Source organism: Trachurus trachurus (genome assembly GCF_905171665.1).
Source record: "Trachurus trachurus genome assembly, chromosome: 22".
Taxonomy (NCBI): Eukaryota; Metazoa; Chordata; class Actinopteri; order Carangiformes; family Carangidae; genus Trachurus; species Trachurus trachurus.
The window spans coordinates 10,062,165-10,083,049 of NC_139907.1; the positions used below are offsets into that span (position 1 = coordinate 10,062,165).

Below are 20,885 nucleotides of genomic sequence, written 5' to 3' on the forward strand. Positions count from 1 at the left end.
GCTCAGATGACAAAATAAATAAATAAATAAATAAATGATCATGTGACTGTGAGAAACAACAGTGGACAAGAACAGACAACTCATCAAATGTCTCATGTGTCAGACAACACTGCCACCTTCAGGCCAAAGTGGCCACATGCAGGTGAAAATGCGACACCACCAGAGGGCAGCACAGACTCAGGAAACACTGGGGGTAGCTACATGGTACAGGACCAACATTATAATGTTGTGTATTAATATTATACAAATAATTCATTATTATAAAATATCAAACTTCTTAAACAGATTAATGTTATGTGTTATTTCATGTATGTTCTAATGGCATATTGCTGTTTTGTGTTTGTTATTGGATAAAAAAAGTTTGGACTCATCTAAATCTAAATGAGGATGACAAATAGGAAATGTATTCATATTTAATTGACTCTCTATATATTTTGTCACATCCTGTTGTTTTTCACAGCACAAGAAATGAAAATCGTCACCACTTGGTTAAAAAAAATCACCACAAAACACTGAAGCTTTGGTAGATAAATGTACCTTTTTATTGGATATTGAGGGCGTTAGTACCAAGAAGGCACGGACCAGACTTCATCATAACAAATCTTTTTTTTTTTTCTTTTTTCTTTTAAGTACAGGGTGAGAAAAACAAAATCTTTCATGTTTTCCTGAAGGGAGATCCTTTCACAGAAAGGATTATGGACACACACATACAGACTCTTACAAAGTGTAAGTATGACCATATATCGAAGTCAGAAGAAAGTTAGAACAAATGATGAAGACTTTAAGGACATGGGTTATGACTGTATGGCTATGTACCTTAACACATACTGTTTTAATATAAGACACATTGTCGTTGTCCATCAAAATATGACTTAAGACATTTACCATTAATGAGTAGAAATAATTATGTGTAAAACAGTGAAAGAAACAAACTGTAAGAAATATAGTTGTTTTTAATTACGTAGCAGTATCAAATTCATGTATCTGTAATAGTTATGCAACACATATCTTCTTTTTTTCTTTTTTAATGGTGTTCAGATGCTGTATTGTGTGTATTGGGATGACTCAAAAACGAATTAACTACGTATTTCATATGTTTGGAAAGCGAACAGCTTATCATACAGTTTGGCTTTCAACATAATTAGCATGTTGATGTAAGTTTGGCTGCACATCGACCTCCTTGTTTGCTGTTTTTGTTTGCGGAATGACATTTTAAAAACCATTTTCATTCAACTTTAGAAAAACTGTTTGACATTTTATGAAATATGCGTGTTTACTTTGTGGTCTGGAGTCAGACCCACACTCAGATACAGAGGGAAGCAGCTAGCCTAGCTCTGTACTTTTATATTTGGAGCGGTATCATTCAAGACTAAATGATAATATTTCCAAAAATGTCAAACTATTTCTTTTACATCTTTTTAGTGTTTTTGTTGGTGTTTGATGATTTGAGCCACCTGGAAAGCTGTAGATGAAACTTAAATCATCTTAAGTTCATTCTCAAATCAAAATGTAACTCTGTTGTCATGATAAAAGTTACAGTGCAGTCATTTCTACCAAATTCAAACGTGAGTAAAACAGTGTTTTAAATAAATCTTTAGTGTTTTCACCACAGAGAACTTAAACATATTATGGCTGTATCTTAAAAAAAAGAAGCAACGACATTGATTTAAATCAGACGGAAAGAAAGTTTTCTTTTTAAAGCTGTAACTGCGGCACTTTGAGTCTTAGCTATGCGACTAATAATGAGTAAAAACATTTTGTGTTGTTTTAACCTGCAACAACCCATCCTCCTCATTCACCGTAGTGTATTTCAAATCTGAGATGTGATTAATGAGTAATAAAAAAGGTGGTAACAGATCCCGTCAGCTCCCACAGGCTACACTTCTCCTGAATTTCACTGCGAGATAAAAAAAAAAAAAAAAAAATCAATGTAACCAGCCTCTCTGGTTCAGAGCCACAGAGCCACCGCACACGTCCCTAATACTGTCACATACATGTGGTGGTAATACTGAATGACATCAACCATGCGTAAAATAACTGTTCAACATAACAGAAGTCTGGACAACTCGTACAAAAATACAACATGTCAGGTAAAAACGACAGGATGGGAAATAAAAAAAGAAAAAAAAGAAAAGTGTAACAATTTCCAGTTCAAAATAAAACAAAACAAGACGGACGAAAACAACAAGAATCAAAAGGAAGACATTATAACGTATGCTTTGTTTTGGCCGACAGCCTCCATTTTGAGTCTAGATTACAGGGGAAGCTTCTGTGGCCGCAAAAAACTCAACGCGAGTCGGGACTTGTTGTAGGAACTAACGTGACCTCATTCCTCCCAGGAAAACGGGGCTGGATTATTTCACAGGACATGAAGCAGTCAGGAAGGATCCTCTGCTGTTAATGATCGTGTATCAGGAGTTTGATCTGTCAGCGTGTGAAATAAAACTGTGATGGCTTTTTAAAAAACCTTTAAAGACATATAACTAAGGTGAGAGAGTGTGTGATTGTCAAGGCGACGGTTTGACACCTGCATAGTGTGATGAAGGCACGTCGGGTGTGTCTTCACATGATTAACAGTCCAGTCTGAGTTGGGGAGTAGAGGAGGGGGAAGGGGAGTTGGGGTTGGCACACTGCACTTCCTGTTGAGGTAAAATGAAGTGGCGTAGAAGAGGTGAGACAGAAGGAGCCGCGGCCGCTCTGGCTCAAAGGATTATGGGTCGGTTTTCCCTCCCCACCGTGACTCTGAAATGTTTTTTTTGTCACGGAGCGAGGAGGAGCGACGTGGACGCAGAAACGTGTCATTTCTTGTCTTTGGTTCGTAGCTCAAAGTGATTTTTTGTCCTTTTGTGTCCTTCACAGAAAGTCTTTGATATGCTCGGCCGTGTGTCTGTGTCTGCTGCTGCAAAACTACCTGCACACACACACATACACACACACATACACACACACAGTCGGTTTATGACATCACAGAGCAGGAAAACACAACATGATGATGTTCAAACCAGTTTGGAGGAGACAGATTTCATTAAAAATGTTTTTCTTTTCTTTGTTTTTGAAGATGAAATGATCCCTTTAGTTTCCTTTCACAATGGGGGGGAGCAGCTTGGGTTTTATTTTAAAGACACAGGTTCAACTGGAGCCCGTTGTTTGTTCTTTAAATCTCTTATTTCAGCCGTTGTCCTCTGTTGTTCGTTGTTCATATATTGTGTGTTAACAGAAGACAAAGCCGACTTGTTGCTGGTTTTACTCGTCCCTTCCGTTGGCTGCTAAGAATAGAAACGCTCCTCCTCTGTCTCGTTCCCTGAGGGCTGAAACATCTCCACATCTGACACGGAGGAGTGAAACGGTCGGTCACCCTGAGGTCGCCTCGTTTCCGTCTCTATCTCCGTCTCCGTCTCACACCACGAACTCCGGGACCTCGTCGCTGGTCAGGTCGAGGGAGAAGTACTTGTTGGTTCTCTTGATGGGGAACGACGGGTGCTGCTCGGCGGCCAGCATGCCGGCGCGCTGGTCGGCCAGGCCCTGGTAGCCGCCTCCGTCGCTCAGCTCCTGGGCGCAGCCGAACGTGTAGCTGTGGGCCGTGTCCTGGCAGAGCTCCGCCCACTGCAGGCAGTCCTTCTGGTAGAGCCGGACGTCGTCCAGGGACTGGCTGTGGCGGTCGGTCGAAGACTCGGGCTTCCTGCACGCGGACGTCTGCAAGGGAGGAAAGAAACAAATCAAATATCTGATGCTGCATCTTCTTTAGTCCTGAACTCACTGTGTTGATGGGGATGTGTTTTGCTCTCCCCCTTGTGAGATTGCACTTTATCTGATGCACTTTACTTGACCACTGGGTTCTTAACAGTGTTATCCTGGATTTTTATCCTATTCAGTGTATATATTTCTTATATTTTATATTTCTTATATGATCACAGTCAGTGCACATGCTATTTACATTGTTATTTATACTGATGCGTGTTCCATGTCACTATATGTTTCTATGTCTTATGTTTTTACCTTTATGTGATCCTACGAACTGCAACCCAAACTGCCCCTTGGGACATGAAATAAACTGAACCTGATATTTATGTAGTATATACCGTAAAACACCAAATAAGGGCCCGGGCGTTTATTTGCTTAAATCGCTCAAATCAACCGGCGTTTATTAGGGACCTGCGTTTATTTGGGACCTGCGTTTATTAATAGTGTTCAACCTGGACCTCCTTCTGGGGAAAGAGGCTTCACTCTGTGGCGGCAGGCGGCGGTGGAATGATACGTGCGTTTCTCAAGGCATTACTGTAAATACGGCCAGGGCAGACTTGTTCTCTCTCTCGCTGACCTCCGCGGTCCTGGCCCGCACAGTTACCACGGTCCTCCGCCCTCTCTGATCCGCCGCAAGTTGCAAAAACCCTGTGGACGCCCAGTCTCTCCACTCCTCTCCCACACTTCAGCACCTGTGTTGGCTCGCACCACCGTCCTTTTTTTTTTTTTCTGAATGAATGAAGTAGGCCTATAACTAATAATAATGCAACGTATAGCCTAACTAAATACGCGTATGAGTAGAGAGAGAACAGTAGGCTGTTTACGCTACTTTTAAAAGTCATTTAAAACGAGGAGCGAGCCGAGCCGACACTGTGCAGCCCAGGACAGGTGCTGAAGTGCGGATGAGAGGAGTGGACAGACCGGGCAGGAGCAACCAGCTGACGTCTCGTCGGTCCTCGGCCGTCTTTAACGTCACGAGACAGCCGCTATATTTGCATAGAATATTTTTTGGCAACCAGAAAAACAATGTTTGACCCGGCGTTTATTTGGGATGGGCGTTTAATATAAAAAATATGTTGCTACACCCGGCGGTTAATTGGGACCGGCGGCAATTTGGGACTCGGCCATTATTTGAAGTTTTACGGTACATATGTTTTAAATATTTTTATGTATGTAGTATATATGTTATTGATATGGATATTTATGTAGTAGAGAGATACATAAACCATGATGAGTAGAAAGGGGTGGGAATTTTATTTATTTATTTTATCCTACTCCTTTTCCAAACTTGTGCATATTATGATTTGATGATGCTTATATGTTTATTTTTTGTTTTTACATATATATTTTTTTCATTTTAGACACGTTCGTTCAACATAAATTCATTCATTCCTTCGTTCATTCATTAATTTACTTTACTTACTGGACCCCAGGAAGAATAGCTTTGGCATTGCCATAGCTAATGGGGATCCGAATAAATCAATCAGTCAATCATTCATTCATTTACTTCATGTTGCTACATCAACCAGTAACGTTGCAGACAAACTGCTGAAGAGGAAACATCTTAGGTGTTTAAAAAGTAGTGCAAACTCTGCTGTGAGCTTTATGCATTGAACTTTGAATCACCTGTGGCAGAGACTCGATGCTCTGTCCTCTCATCTTGACGACGGTCTCGGAGGAGCTGGACGTGGAGGAGCTGACGTCTTTCACGATGAGTCCTGGAGAGAAAAAGGATGAAGATGTTTTACTTGCAGTATTTAACAGCGTTAGACACGAGTTCAGCTCAGGGTTTATTACTTCGCCTGATGCTTTTTTTTTATGACTATTTGCTGCATTAAGTGTCCAAGGCTCAGGTTTTAAATCTTGTTCTTTACTTCCAGTGTTGTTAAACTAAACGTCATATTTCATGTTATGTCTCCAGACACTAAGTGCAGCTGTAGAGGGGTAAATGTCTCTATTTATGATATTTCTGGCTTCTAGTGACAAATTGAAAAAAGTACCGGAGTATCCGTTGGTCTGATCCGGAGACATCGTCAACATGTCCTCAGTGATGTGGATGCACAGCTCCTGGTCCAGAGCCATCTCGTGTAGCTCCTCGTAATCTTTGGGGTCGTCCACCAGCATCTCGATCTCTGCAGGAACAAACATCTGAATCATTACATCTCACAATAAAACTACAAAACTAAACCAAAACAGTTTTTTTTCTTTTCATGCAGAATGAATAGCTGGTGCGGTGTTTGCACTCGTACCATCGTCATCCAGGATGCGCTCCTTCCCGCTGCTCTCGATGCCGGAGGTGTGCGAGCTCCCGTGGCTGGTCGTGGATGAGCTGCAGGTCCGTAGGGGCCGGTGCGGGGCCTGACCCGGGGCCCTGAAGCTGTCCGTCTCGATGCCGGAGGTGTGTGAACTGCCGTGGCTGGTCGTGGAGTGGCGAGACAGGCGTTTGTGGTGAGACATGCTCCCCGCGCTGCTGCCGCTGGCCCGAGAGCGCTTGTCCAGCTGGTCCATGTCCAGCTCCAGGGCATCGCTGATGTACGACTCCCTGTACTGCTTCTTCTCTGAAACCAGACACATTTGAACATTTATTACAATGAATACACTTCAGAATACCGTCTTAAAGGGATAGTTCAACATTTTGGCTATTTGGCCCCTTGCCATAATCCCTATAGTTTTAGGAGTAGGTTCGTTACCTTTTCGGTGCAAGCTATTTTTAGAACGGCGGAGCTACGCTACGGAGGCGGTTTCCCTCATCAAACTCATCAAATACACAATCCAACAACTCCAAAACGCTCTGGTGGACAAGTTGTGACCTGCACATTCACCACGCTATGAGATAATAAAAGAACATTATGAGACAGAGTTGTTTTAGAGGTAAATACAGAGACTGCTTGCCGAAAAACTGCCCCTGATGGAAACGCGCATCAGCGGTTTTGCATGAATTTGCCTCTAAAACAACTCTGACTGGTGACGTTCTGTTATTATCTCATAACGTGGTGAATGTGCAGGTCACAGCTTGTCCTCCAGAGCGTTTTCGAGTTGTTGGATTGTGTATTTGATGCGTTTGATGAGGGAAACCAAGAAATCCCATCAGCCTCCGTAGCGTAGCTCTGAGCAGCTCGTGGCTCTGCTCCGCCGTTCTAAAAATAGCTTGCACCGACAAATAAAGGTAACGAACCTACTGCTATGATTTATAGGGATTATGGCAATGGGCCAATTTGCCAAAATGTTGAACTATCCCTTTAAATTATGAGCTGTAAAGCAAAACTTCTGGAAAACAAAAATCCACCCACCAGCGGCACAAAAACTCTCCTCAACTCAATATCTCCACAAACAGAGACTCCAGGAAGTTAGTTTTCCCTCGAGGAGTTTTAAGCTGCTGTCGCAAACATTAACCAGCACTAAAATCTCAGTGTTAACAGCTTTAATGTTGTTGTGTTCTGGCACACGGGGGGATGAAAGCACAAGGAAATGGCGAGAAGGGTATAAAATATCTGGAAAATACCTTCGTTTTCCTCCAGTCGTCGGACCTGTTTGAGGACCGGCTGCAGGTTCATGTAGAGCCGGTGGCTGTTGCTGAGCAGCTGCAGGAGGTGGCGTGAGCGCAGCGGACAGCCCGTGTAGTAGATGAGTTTACGGGCCGAGGGGAGACCGTCAGGGAGGATTTCAAACTTCTTCCCCTGAGAGAGCAGAGGGGGCATTAAGAAGACGAATGTTACTTACACCACTCTGATTTACAGCAGTTAATATTATAAGCTTATGAAGGAGGAATGTGCATTTGAAAGATCCGGACGGGGCCCAAAGGCAAAACTCAGAGGAGGTGGAAGTGGAACGAAGGCTGTTGAAAACCGCTCGGTGGCCAAAATGCAACAATCGGTTCATGTATCTGTTTCTCATTTCTTCATACGCACAGTGAAACAAAGCTTTTTGGGCAGTTTTGATGATTTTCCAGGGAGAGGACATGTTGGCTGAATACACGGAAAAACTAAAATGGTGGGGTTTGTGCTTTTTCTCCCGCGCCTTTTGGCAGAAGCTCGACCCAATAACAGCTGTCTCTGGTGTCAGCGGGGTTGTTTTCAATACGGACCTATAAACATTTCTGCGAGGGTTTGGACTTTCAAAGGCGGTGGGGCGGGTTTAGGGCCTGTGAAAACGCAAAGAGCTGCACATTTCTGACCACAGCACCAGAGCTGAACATTATTTATCCAGACACTTTTAAAGAAACCAGCTGATTTCTAGTTTGTTTAAAACCTTTGCATTTGGTTGGGATGCACATTATAGATTTTCAACTTTGTGCTGGAGGGAAATAAAAAAAAAACTAACTGACAGCTTTTTGACAGCGGCTTTCCTCTGGAACTTTCTCTGGGCAGCAGAGGCGTCCAAGATTTCCGGCTCTAAACCCAGGGACTGGCAGGAAAAACTCTGGGTGGGAAAGCGAAGGAGAAATATTCTCTTCCATCCCTCAAAGCCGAGTGTTTGTCTTTAACCTCAAACTGCCCCTCTGCAGCTCCTAGTGGCCACCAGTAAAACTCTCAAGTCAAACTGGGCAGCAGCCAGGTGGGTGAGTCAACACAGGGCACAGCTGCATGAAGCCAGGCTGCTCTGCTCTGCCCAGTGATGCTTTTCCATCTGAAACCTCGTCTCAGCTTAACAAACTGTACACTGGTATTCTCAGGGTTCGTCAGGGCAGTCTTACGTTTACATCAGGAAGTAGTATAATGTTCCACTGTTCTCTCTTATCTTTATTGATTTCTCTTACCCCTTAGCTGTCCTAACTCTCTCTTTTTAATCAATGTGCTGTAATATATTGTTTGTTTTGGTTTTTTTAGGGTGCCTTTAGTCATCTGGCCAGGGACTACAGCAGGATATTAGCCATGCTGGCCCTTTTTACTGTTATTGATACAGTTAATTAATTGGGATTGTCCTCGACATAATAAACTAATAAACTAAACTAAACTAAACCAATTTATGCAATAAACTAAGATATTCTCTGACTTTATAGAGTCACAGGTTTGCAAGAAACAGATCTCTACACTTTGCATGGTTGGAAGAGCAAAAGCACCGTAATGATCTGATGATTCTGGGCTAAAATGAATAAAAAGTATTTCCTTATTGCTCAATCAAAACTGAAAAGTAAAGTGCAGTGTGTAAAAAAAACACACACATTTTCAAGTTCCTTTCCACACAAACGTGTGACTTTATAAATGTCAAAAAATTTGAGACCTGAAACTTGAACATTTTGAGTTTGACACTTTAAAGTTACATTTTTAAGCTTCAATGGCCCTGACACGCCGTCGCACAGTCTCAGCGGTGATGGATGAAGGAGAGCGACGCTGATGACGACAAGTTTCCACACGGGATGAATCGCTCAGAGTTTCAGTTCCCGAGGTTCTTTGAGCAGCAGAGTCAGTCAGATAACTGCGGGCTGCTGCTGCCTGGTTCATGTCATATCAGAGCTACCTTAATTACCAGTTGACGTCAACATCTAAAATGTAATTATGGGACTTTGATTTTTTTTTTTCCTCAATCTGTCCAAGTCGGTGTCTAATAACACAGAGGAGCCAGAAACCAAACAAACGGTGGATGGTTCGCAGGAGCCAACATCCATCATTCAGGATAATTAAACTCAAATTTTATGGGTATGGGTCTATAACGTTAACTCACATTTTATTTAACCCTTACATTTCCAACTGTGCAGTGACACAGCGGTCTGACTTTGATTAATGACACTTGTGTGAACGTCTGAGACCCCACGACCTTTCCTCCTCTCAACTGTCCATCCTCTGATGCAAAAAAAAAAAAGTTAAAAAGGAGCAAATATGATCCAAGACCCACAGACACTGAAACAACCGCCTCCCTGCTGACAGTAACTCTATTCCAATCCAGACCAAATATAAACAGCAGCGGGCCGGTGTCAGGCAGGTTATTACAAGGTGTTCAGAAAACCACTTAGAGAAGTTTCTGGTTTCGTGCCGTACACATGGTCGATCCATCTGAACTCTGCACAGGACAGCTGGACCACTTTCTCTCTCTCTCTCTTTCTCCTCAACAGGCCACACACATCGAAAACTGTTTCATCCAACAATCCCTCAACAGCACCAACATCAACCAGAGTCCTGGTGCGTCAGAGCCCTTGGCCCTCGATCGCACACCACAGGACACAGGGGACGATGACTTCACCTCAGCGCTTCAAGAGGGAGCACATGAAGCTCTCCTGGGCTCCAGAGAAGAACAAATACAAAATTTGTTTCCTCTTATTGCATCAGAAACACTGAATTCCTCTGTTTTCTAACACCGCCCCTCCTTCTTTTAAAAACCTTCATACCAAAGACGAGCTAAAGTCATCCTGGACGGGAGCCCACATCCAAAATATCCCCCGAAACCTTTGCAACATCTGGTGTTTATTGACCCACACGTCCCTCCGCCCTGCTCCGCTCCGCTCCCTGGCTCGCTCGGCCGTAGCTGCAGCAGCCGTGGTGGCAGCGGTGCCGGATGACGTGACTTGTGGGTGGGGTGGAGGAGAAAGCCTGTTATTCAGGAGGAGAAGGGTGGGGACGGGGCCACGAGAAGGCCCTTCGAGTCTGCAGCAAAAAAAAAAACCACAGCCACGCCACCGTCGGGTTCACTCTCACGACGCCGCAGACGGCAGTCGCAGGGAAACCACCGAAAAAACAGGAATGAGGAAAACAGGATGTCTTTACGGAGAATGCGCCAAAATAAAAACCACTCTTGGAGCGAAAACTTCATCCCTCTGGGACAAAAAGTTTCTTCCGAGGCCTCGCAGCCTTTAAATGTAAAGAAGTGTCCAGATTTAAGAGTCACAACGAGTTAAAGCAGAAGTGAGTGATCCGGTCGTTTTCGCTAATGCTGCGTTCCAGGCAGGCTTTTGAAATCGTAAATTACAGCTTCAAGTCACAACTTACGACTTTGTAGCGTTCCAGGCAACCCACTCGTGTTTTTCCGACCTGTTTTACCGGTGAAAGTCACTATAACGGCCACTCGTAACTTCCGACCGGTGAACTCGTACCAGATCGAACTGGTACCACTTCACGGTCGGAAAAATACGAGTTTCCTTGAACGCACCATAACAGTCCTCGTCGCTACGTCACCACATTCACGGCGTTCCTTGGCTGCACACACAGCCCTGCATGCCGTTCTCTCTCCTCATTGGATAAAAACTGTAGGATACGATAAATGTTTTCTCCTCGGCTCAGAGCAGAGCAGAGGGACTGAGAGACCCGTGTTTCAGTCCAAACACTCTATGTAAGTGATTGCTGTCGGAAGATATAACTATTTAAGACTTATATTAACACAATATATCACTCACTTCTGCTTTAATTTCCGTGCAGTGGCAGAGATAAGCAATAATGACCTCTCTGGATTGTGATTTATAGCCGACTGGCAGAAAATATGATGCCGTCAAGAAGAGTGAAACGTATATAACAAGCTTCTCTGCCTTGCTGCGATAACAGAATCCCTATGGAAGCAAATTAACCCGCTGCTGCGTTCAAAGTACCGACAGGCTGAGTCAGACGAGACTTAACAGGACTTTCCTGTAAAGGGGCACAGTGACAGTTGATAACAATAGATAAATCAAGAGTCGTGCGCATCGTATAGGAGAAAACCCCGCTGCTGATTACAGGAAAACACATATACAGTGTGTGTGTGTGTGTGTAGGGAAAGTCTCTCTAAATCCCTGATTAGTTCCAGCGGACTTGCAGGGCCAAGATAAAACAGCAGTGTGGAGAAAAGAAGGCTTGCGTAAAAATTTCCACGACCCTGAGCAGGAGCTGGGCTTTTTTTTTTTTTTTTTTTTTTTTACAAACATCAGCCATGAGCCAGGGGGATGTTGGGATTTCGTCATCGTTGAAATGAGCAAAAAAAAGAAGAAGTTGGACCTGTGAGAAATGAATTTGAGCTTCGTGTCAACAAAAAAAAAAGGGGGTTGCGGCGATGTTTCTCACTCACCACGAACACCAGTTTCCCCACGTTGGTCCAGGGGAAGTCGTACAGCAGCTGCCGCACCGAGCCGACGTTCTGCAAACACACAGGCAGACACACGGAGTCAGTGATCAAAGCCGCAGTGTGTGGCTTCTTTTCAACTGATTAAAAATTCAACAAAGAGACAACGACAGCACTGCTGCAACACGGGAGCAACTGGTGTCTGTGATTTAGCTCTAAAAATCTTGTTTTCTTGAAACAAACATAAAAAAACTGAATATTTTATGTCATGTTGCTTGAGTTGCAGAAATCTCTGACTAAAATAACACATATTATAGACGTTTTACTTTTTTTAAGACAATAATAGCGTGTACAGACAGAAAATATTTAGAGACGACGACCTATGATCCATGAATGCAGCGCGGGGATTTATAATATCGCTGCTCTGGAAAGTTATTATGCTGACGAACAGTTTATGCTCCGTCTTGATGTCGGGCAGGTAAACAGAAACGCAGCCCCTTGTGCGTCGGATGATGGATGATGTCGTCGGATGTGTGCGACCGCAGCGGCCTCGATAAAACACCCGGCGTGCGGTTTGGTTTCTGTCTGAACGCAGCCTGCAACTTTTAACTCTCCATAAAAAAACAGCAATGACTCGATAAAACACAGGAGTTTGTTGTGCACCGATTACAAAAACAGGAAGTCAATATAATATATCTAACCAGGAAGCAAAGTGGAACATCTTAATAAATCTCATACCTGGAATATCTGAATTCCACGTAGAGTCAGTCCCAAGGTGAGGGACGCCTCCACCTCCTTCTTGTCCTGTTGAAAGAGATTAAATCAAACATCAGTGATAAGAAGACTGAGTCAAATCTAAATATGAAACAAAGCAGCAGGAGCTTGTATGCCAATTGGTACTAACATGCAACCTCAGACAGAAACAAAACTGTGCTGGAAAACGCTCCATTTAATATCGTCTCTCACCTTGTAAAGTCTGTAGTAGTGGACAGTGACGTCGTCGAGCTGCGCGCACTCCTTTATGTATTTGAGATGCGCCTCTGACGCCGTGAGAGCAAACTGGTCTTTGTGCATGTTGGGGATGTGCCTCAGGATGTACTCACGGCCACGCTTGGCTATCACCTGGGTGGAAACACAGCACAGAGAGAGAGAAAGAGTGAGCAGAGAGATGTCAGGCCTGGCTGCCCTAAAGTTGTGCAAACTCTTCACAGCAGAACGGCTGCACACGTTGCCGGTGCAGATAATGAAGCTACGAGCTGCAGGGCAAACAGATGTCGGCCTGGAGAGCGAGAGACAGGAACTGGAGACACTTGTGCTAAAAGCGTGGCATGTGGCTCTTTAAGACTTTGTAAGTTTTCTCTAAGCACCGAAATCTGTGTGGGGGGATTTACTGCAGGGTAGCGCTCATCATCAAACAATTTCCTGTCACTGCTGGTTTCAAGCAGCGATAAGACGGCGGGAGGCTAATCACAGGAAGTGGAGGGGCAATCAGACGGGTGTGGCAGCCATAACCGTGGAGGAGGTGGAGGATGGAGGAGGATGGTGGTGAACGGCGATGTGGCCAGAATAACAGTGCAAAAAAAACAGTGCATGTGCCACTTCCAGGGACGAAAATAAACCCTGTGCCCCAGTTCTCATTATCCCACATGCTCTATTGCTAAGTGTTTGGTCAGCATGATTAATAGCAGGTGGCTACAGACCCACATACTGTACACACAGCAGGCCGGGACATTGAACGCAACCTCTATTGTGTACTTTCAACTTCTCTAGTCAATGATACAGCACTTTATATCTGGTCTCCGTCAGTGGAGACCTGTTTCAGTCATCCATGTTTTTTTTAGGGAAATTCAAAGGGATTTAAAGGGATAGTTCAACAATTTTGGCAAATTGGCCCATTGCCATAATCCCTATAGTCATAGCAGTAGGTTCGTTACCTTTAATTGTCGGTGCAAGCTATTTTTAACGGCGGAGATTAATGGGATTTCTTGGTTTCCTTCATCAAACTCATCAAATACACAATTCAACAACTCCAAAACGCTCTCGTGTACAAGTTTTGACCTGCACATTCACCACGCTATGAGATAATAACGGATCGTTACGAGACAGAGTTGTTTTAGAGGTAAATGCAGAGACTGCTTGCTGAAAAACTGCCCCCGACGTTCTAAAAATAGCTTGCACCAACGATTAAAGGTAACGAACCTACTGCTAAAATATAGGGATTATGACAATGGGCCAATTTACCAAAATGTTGAACTATCCCTTTACGATCTAATGCGCTAATGTGTTCACTGTATCACTAACATGTTGCACGGTTTCACCTGAAGTGATGTAAAATATAAAAACATATAGATATTCCCATGATTGGGTAACAAGCCTCCAAAAACCTCATCATGAATTTTTATTTTGACTTAAACGGATTTGAAAAGAACGGTAGAGTGATAATAATTGATAGGTAAGATTTGCAATGATAATTGACCTTTAATTCAAAATGTGATTTTTCTCTGTTTTATATCGTTGTAAACTTTGAGTATCTTTGAGTGTCAGATGGATACAGTAACAGTAACTGACAACACTCTGGTAAAATCATACAATCATATCATTTTGAGAATAAATGAAGATTAATTGACAATGAAAAAATCTGTGCACAGAGTAAATAAGAGCCAGAGACGATATGTGATATTGAAAAAAAAGAAAGAAAAGAAAATCACACGATCAGGAGCAGGTGCAGAAGGACATGGAGGAGCAGATGTGGTTTGGTGTGAACAGGAAGAGTTAAAGGAGCGCGTGTAGGACGACAGGCAGTCATCTTCAATCGCCTCTTTTCCTCTGATAAGTTTTGATTGACACACAAGGATTTAGGCGAACTCACCCATGGGGGGAAGTAGGCTTCAGGTTCAAAGTACTTCCCAAAGTGCTTGTTGCGTTTGAAGTTGCCGAGGTCGGCCTGCAGGGCGAAGGCTGCCAGGAGGAAGTAGGCCTCCTCCCGTTGGATACACTGAGACAGCAGCACCTGTTTCCTCAGGTGCCAGTAGTAGTAGTACCTGGCGACCCGGTCACTGCAGGCGACAGGTGGAGAGAGAAGAGAGAGAGAGCAGAGTCAGATCGGACTGTGTGTTGTTAACTGGCGCCGAAGCTGAGATGATGAAACCTCACTCACCTGATCAGTCTCCCATTCTCGACATAATACTGAGCTCTGAAGTGAATGATCATTGGAGGGCCGAACTGATCGATGCCCTGGAAAACACAAGAGGAAATATTTGTTAACTGAGAGTTTAAAGGGATAGTTCAACATTTTGGCAAATTGGCCCATTGCCATAATCGCTATAGTCATAGCAGTAGGTTCGTTACCTTTATTTGTCGGTGCAAGCTATTTTTAGAACGGCGGAGCAGAGCCGCGAGCTGCTCAGAGCTACGCTACGGAGGCTAATGGGATTTCTTGGTTTCCCTCATCAAACTCATCAAATACACAATCCAAAAACTCCAAAACACGCTCTTGTGGACAAGTTGTGACCTGCACATTCACCACGCTATGACATAATAACAGAACGTTACCAGACAGAGTTGTTTTAGAGGGAAATTCATGCAAAACCGCTGATGCACGTTGCCTTCAGGGACAGTTTTTCGGCAAGCAGTCTCTGCATTTACCTCTAAAACAGTGGTTCTCAACCTTTTTTGTACCAACGCCCCCCTGACCATACCATGATCCTCTGACCGCCCCCCCCCAAAAAAAAACAACAACAAAAAAACAAAAACAATGTTACAAAATTTCGCTTTAAACTTGTTTTCTAGAATTATCTGTTACTTTATTCATATTTCACTGCTTTCGTGAAGCTATTCTCTGGTAAACATATTTCAAGCACCAAAACAGTTTGTCCTCATGATGGAGGACAAAGGTGTGTTTTCACAAGGGATTTGAAAATTTTCAAAAAGCAGACTTCAAATTTCCAGCATTTGACCTAAATTATTTATTTTTTACAGGTCTCTAGAACAAAAACGGCCCATAATGATGGTAATGATGACAGAGCTGTCCATGGTTACTTAACCAAAAGTCTCTTGACATATCAAACAAAGAAAACTATGGACTATGGAAGTTTTAATGCTCAAAATACAAACAATATCATGACGTGAACCATATGTTGCGGTTAAAAAAAATAATAATAAAAAAAAGATTGTTGATTTGGTGCTAGAATGTCCAATTGTGCGTGCAAATTTTTTTTGAGGATGCCCTCAAATCACTTATTTTGGGCACTAACTGGGGACCGAAAAGTTGGTAAACTGAATTTCAGAAACATTATCTTGGCTAACAATGTGGAACAATAAGGTGAATGTATAAAAAACTTATTTCACCACTCACCACCATATATTGATTTTTCGTGGCTTCATTGTAAACAAATGCACATGGCCAGGGACTGCTAGCAAAACAGCGGAAAAGCGGACTTCCATAGTTCCTCTTTGATTAAACATTTGAAATAGCTAGTTTAATGTTACACTGCTCTCACATTTCCATTGAAGGTAGCTCCCCTCCCCAAGCACAGACTTTTTTTTTTTTTTTTTACACCAAGCACGGACTGATGCAGGCAAGGTGCGCGTGTGTGCGTCAGGGCGGAAGAGACCACATCCATCAGACAGGAGGGGGGTTGTAATTTTTGGAAAAAGGCAATGATGTATTTTTGAGATGGACTTTGACATTATTTGAAATACATTTCACTCAGTATGACCACTGATCATAGCTAGATGGTAAAATAATAAGTAAGGTAAAGTAAGTTAAAAAAAAAAAAAAAAAAATCATCCCTCAAATCTGAGGGGGCACCTGCCCCCTCGGTTTCTATTGACATGACGCCGCTGGTAATTTACGGGCTTCCCTCTTCAAACGGGGTGTTTGTGCAAGAGGCTATATCTAAAGACCCAACATGCACCCTGTAACTATTAAGGTGGCGGCCAGAAATCACCTTAGATCGGCAGGAAAACCCTGTCGGGTAAAGTCGGGCGGACATGTGCGTGTGCTTCACCTGTAAAGACGGCGCCACTATAAAAAAAAAAAAAAAAAAAAAGACGGCTCGGGTCACCTGCTCCTCGCAGGGACGAGCAGTCATAGGAGCTCTGCTATTCCTCTTTCTTCAGCCTGTAGCCTACACTAATGTTTGGCTGTACTTGGTATAAAAAATCCATCTAACTTCATTCAGTAGCCTATGGGTAAACTATACAAAGACGTGTGTGTGTGTCATTTAAGTCAGACCGTCTGACGCAGCGCACCTGTAGTGCGCACTATGGTTGGGTTGAAACGTGTGCGGAAATTTCCCGCATTATGAGTGTTATATTTGCGGGTTAAATCAGTTGAAAAGTAGGTTATTTATGTCGGTTATTTGCACTTAAAAAGTTGGGAAACCATTAAAGTTGAAAAAGTAGAGCTCAAATGAACTTTGTAGGGGCCAAGTTGTGGCGCCCCCCATTTTTGCCTGAGCGCCCCCCTCTCAGCCCTCACGCTCCCAGCGCCCCCCACAAAGTTCAGAACGCCCCCCAGGGGGCGGTACCACCCCCGTTGAGAAACCCTACTCTAAAACAACTCTTTCTGGTAACGTTCTGTTATTATCTCATAGCGTGGTGAATGTGCAGGTCACAACTTGTCCACCAGAGCGTTTTGGAGTTGTTGGATTGTGTATTTGATGAGTTTGATGAGGGAAACCAAGAAATCCCATGAGCCTCAGTGTTCACTCTGATGCTTTGTGACATGATGTCAGCAAACACAGCACATCTGTATTTACCAACTAGGCTGATCTACCGTCAGTTTATAGACATGAAGATAAGAGAAGTTACAGGCAAAATATCCCGTCATTGTAGATTTCAGTTTCAGTTCTATTCAACAATCTGTGATCCAAATATACTAAAACTAATAAAAATGTTGTTTTTTGGTTCTGTTCAGGACAATAACTTTAGTTAGGAGTTATTAAAGGAAGTTTGTTTAGTTGCTTTCCTTTTCTCTTGTGCCTGTGTGAATGGCAAATTGAGCACGGGCCAGAAGATTAGTCTGTTAGCATAATAAATGGAAGTGGGTGATAATTATTTACCATGCGAGGTGAAAACTAAGCCTAAGGCTAACTAGTTAGGATGATATTTGTTTAACTCATCCAAACAACAGCTTCGAGATATGAGCTGTAACCGTGACTTCCTGGTATGTTTTTAGTCCCCAACACAGTTTCTAACCAGTGGATTACATTTTTTTATTGAGTAAGTCATATTCTACTGTTGCATATAAAAATATATCTGCGATTTATAGGTTCAAAAATGGTGAACAAGCCTTTGAGGAAACAGTTTTATATCGACCCCACGCTGAAGTTCATTTGGATAAATCTTATAAATTCCAGGTGGAGGATCTATTAAATCCTGTAAACTCCATGTAAACTCAGAGACCTCTGCTCGTGTTTATAACGTCATCGTTTCTTACCTTACTGGCTTCTCTCTTCCATTCTTTGGGACAGTATTTGGACAGTTTCTGATCCAGCTCCATGTAGATGTGTTCATTATCTGTGAGAGGAGAGAGAGAGACACACGTTTAGCTCAAACCCTCTCCTGCTGCGTCATCACTGCCTGTGTGTGTGTGTGTACTGTATGTGTGGATGTATAGGGTCCTTCATGTTTGGTGTGCTTAGAGAAATCCCCCCCTGAATGAGCCCTGTTCAAAGACTGGCTCAGAGAAATCACTTCAGACAGCCTCTGCACTTCCCTTTGTACTGGGAGCCTCTGGTGCTCCTTCTCATTTCTTCACCTCGCTCTGTCACGACTTAATCTGCTCCTGAAGTGACGCTGTTCCTAGAGCTGCAGCCTGCTGATCTGACAACTCAGAGCTTCTATAAAATTTAAAAAAAAACCTGTTGAAAAGCTCGAGCAAATGACGAGCAGGAGCCGGGACGAGACGAAACGAGGCTCTTCTACAGAGCGCCAGTGTGTGTTTCTATTAAAGTGTGTTTACATGACTCGTGTATATATATTCTGAGCAGTAACGCTTGAATATGAAAATGTTTAATCCCGTGTTCGCACCATGTCAGATTCAAATCACTTCCCTAAAACGCCTCGGCTTTATCTGGTGAGACTTCTGCCGCCATCCCATTACAACTGAGGTCATTTAGTTTGTGGTGCTTAAAGAATCCAGAAATTACATTTGAAGAACTCAACGGCCGCGACTGTTTCCAGAAACAATATCCCAGTTGCTCTGGCCGATGCACAGACCTCACTGTGAAAGACTTTCATTGAGAAGTATTTGTGCGGTTGTGCATTGGTGGAAATGTAAGTGGAGCAGGGGAGGGGAGTGGGAAAGTATGTGTTTCTGAGATTTAATATTTGTGGTTTTGTTGTGTCAATTTCCACAGACGGGAACATCGTTTACAACAGATCATCTGGTTGATGATGTGTGTATACAGATATACAGAGATATGTAAATGCAAAACTGTCACATGAGCTTTGGGGTGATGCAAATAAGCGAGACTGACGCAATCAATTCCAAAACTGCCGGAGGGCGACAACCGATAATTATTTTCTTGATCAAACAAGTTTCAGGAGCCAGAGATGACATCGTCCCGACACGTCTTGTGTTGTCTCACAAATAGTCCATAAATCTGCAAATATTTGCTTTTGCATTTGCACCTGAGGCCGACACTAGTGAAATTTTGGAGGGGGTTTTGTTTGAAAACAACATTTACATATTTTCTCGCTGTCTGAGGAAACTTATAAACTGACTTCAACGCACTGTCCTGTACACATGATGATGTTTTCTGAGATGAATCCTCCAAACAGCGAGGGCACACAGATGTATTTGAGTCCATGTCTGTGGGACACTGTGGTCGGGGGGGGGAGTGGGTGACACACAGGGAGTGGGTGGCCTCTGTTTGCCTTGGGGATTTCACGCTGTTCAGACAAGCACTCCAGGAATGTCCCGCAATCAGACCCACTGGCTCCTGCTCAACTGACCTGCTGGGCCGCCATTGGCCCATGTGGAGGCCAGCTGTCTGAAAACACCGCCTTCGCAATTTACTCTCCCCTTTGCAGTTGCCCACAACTGTCACCCGCTGTCTGCCCCGCGGCCGTGGGACAGACACGGTGACTCAACCCCTACGTACGACCTTCGCCGAGCCTCGTCACCGTAAAAAAAAACACAATCCCCCAAAACAACTCTGTCCTGGTTTGCACAATGGGAGCCAGTCAGGACGAGGCGGTCAGGTTCCCTGGAGACCGACGTGACAGATGGGTGAGAGATGCTGCGTCTGAGACGAGACGGAGTCCTGCCAAGTTATTGGTCTGAGGAAAACAACTTCCTGGTTTCGCTGTTTTTATGTGGCTCTTTTATGGGTGGTTTCACTCCACTGTTTGCCTGGTGCGACCACAAGCTGTCCAATCACTGAAAAATGTAAATATCCTAAAATAAAACTGAGGCTTCGTCAGTTTCCCACTAGCTGTATTCAGCTGATAAAAAAATATATAGGTTAAATACGAAAAATAGGTTAACTGTGTACTGCACAGAACAAAACAATACAGAAGGTGGGAAGTTTTCGTTTGTTTGCCCTCAATGAATCCGTGAGATGAGAAGTCTTACTCTGAATAACGCTGAGTCCAAACAGGTGACAATCCTTCAACCTCAGGAGGTCACACACCTGGACCAACAGTTCCTGGCACAAAGTTTTCACCTGAGGAGGACGAGAGGACACACTTTTAGTTTTTGTTTTGCAAGATCATCTGTTAGCAACCATACACATGACACATAAACACATATAATAACATGAATGTTAATATATCAAGTAGCTGCTACCAGCCAGGAAACAAAAAAAATCCCTGAAATTTAAAAGTTTAAGAGTGAAAAAATCTTATTTAAGTTTCTTAACCAGAGTTAGATGAGAAGATCAACACAATGATGCTCATGTCTGTGCATTAAATATGAAGCTACAGCCATAAACTGGTTAGCTTAGCTTAGCTTAGTATAAAGCCTGGAAAGAGGGAAACAGCTGGTCTGGCTACAGTAACAGCCCCACTAGACATTTTTGAAGAGTTGTAAGTATGTCTACCCTCAGACAAGGCTGCTATTACAGCTGTTTCATGTCTCTATGCTCATATAAATTAAGCTGGCTTCATATTTACAGTGTAATCAACCTTCTTGGTTTTTTTACACTTTAATGTCACACTTTTATTCTTCTTCAAAC

General features: G+C 43.3%; 1 protein-coding gene across 1 annotated transcript in view; it reads right to left on the reverse strand.

Moving 5' to 3' along the window:
• Positions 1 to 585: 585 nt before the first annotated feature.
• The window catches only part of frmd6 (FERM domain containing 6), a 30,984-nt gene continuing 10,684 nt past the window's right edge, over positions 586 to 20,885 (reverse strand). Inside the window, exons 3-14 of the mRNA XM_083998284.1 lie at positions 20,285 to 20,375; positions 18,143 to 18,222; positions 14,858 to 14,934; positions 14,570 to 14,756; positions 12,667 to 12,822; positions 12,439 to 12,504; positions 11,707 to 11,775; positions 7,244 to 7,418; positions 5,991 to 6,299; positions 5,742 to 5,873; positions 5,368 to 5,459; positions 586 to 3,693 (exon numbers count right to left, since the gene is read on the reverse strand). Coding sequence (XP_083854410.1) covers positions 3,397 to 3,693; positions 5,368 to 5,459; positions 5,742 to 5,873; positions 5,991 to 6,299; positions 7,244 to 7,418; positions 11,707 to 11,775; positions 12,439 to 12,504; positions 12,667 to 12,822; positions 14,570 to 14,756; positions 14,858 to 14,934; positions 18,143 to 18,222; positions 20,285 to 20,375 — 1,731 coding nt within the window. The 3' untranslated portion in view covers positions 586 to 3,396. The remainder of the gene's footprint in view (positions 3,694 to 5,367; positions 5,460 to 5,741; positions 5,874 to 5,990; positions 6,300 to 7,243; positions 7,419 to 11,706; positions 11,776 to 12,438; positions 12,505 to 12,666; positions 12,823 to 14,569; positions 14,757 to 14,857; positions 14,935 to 18,142; positions 18,223 to 20,284; positions 20,376 to 20,885) is intronic.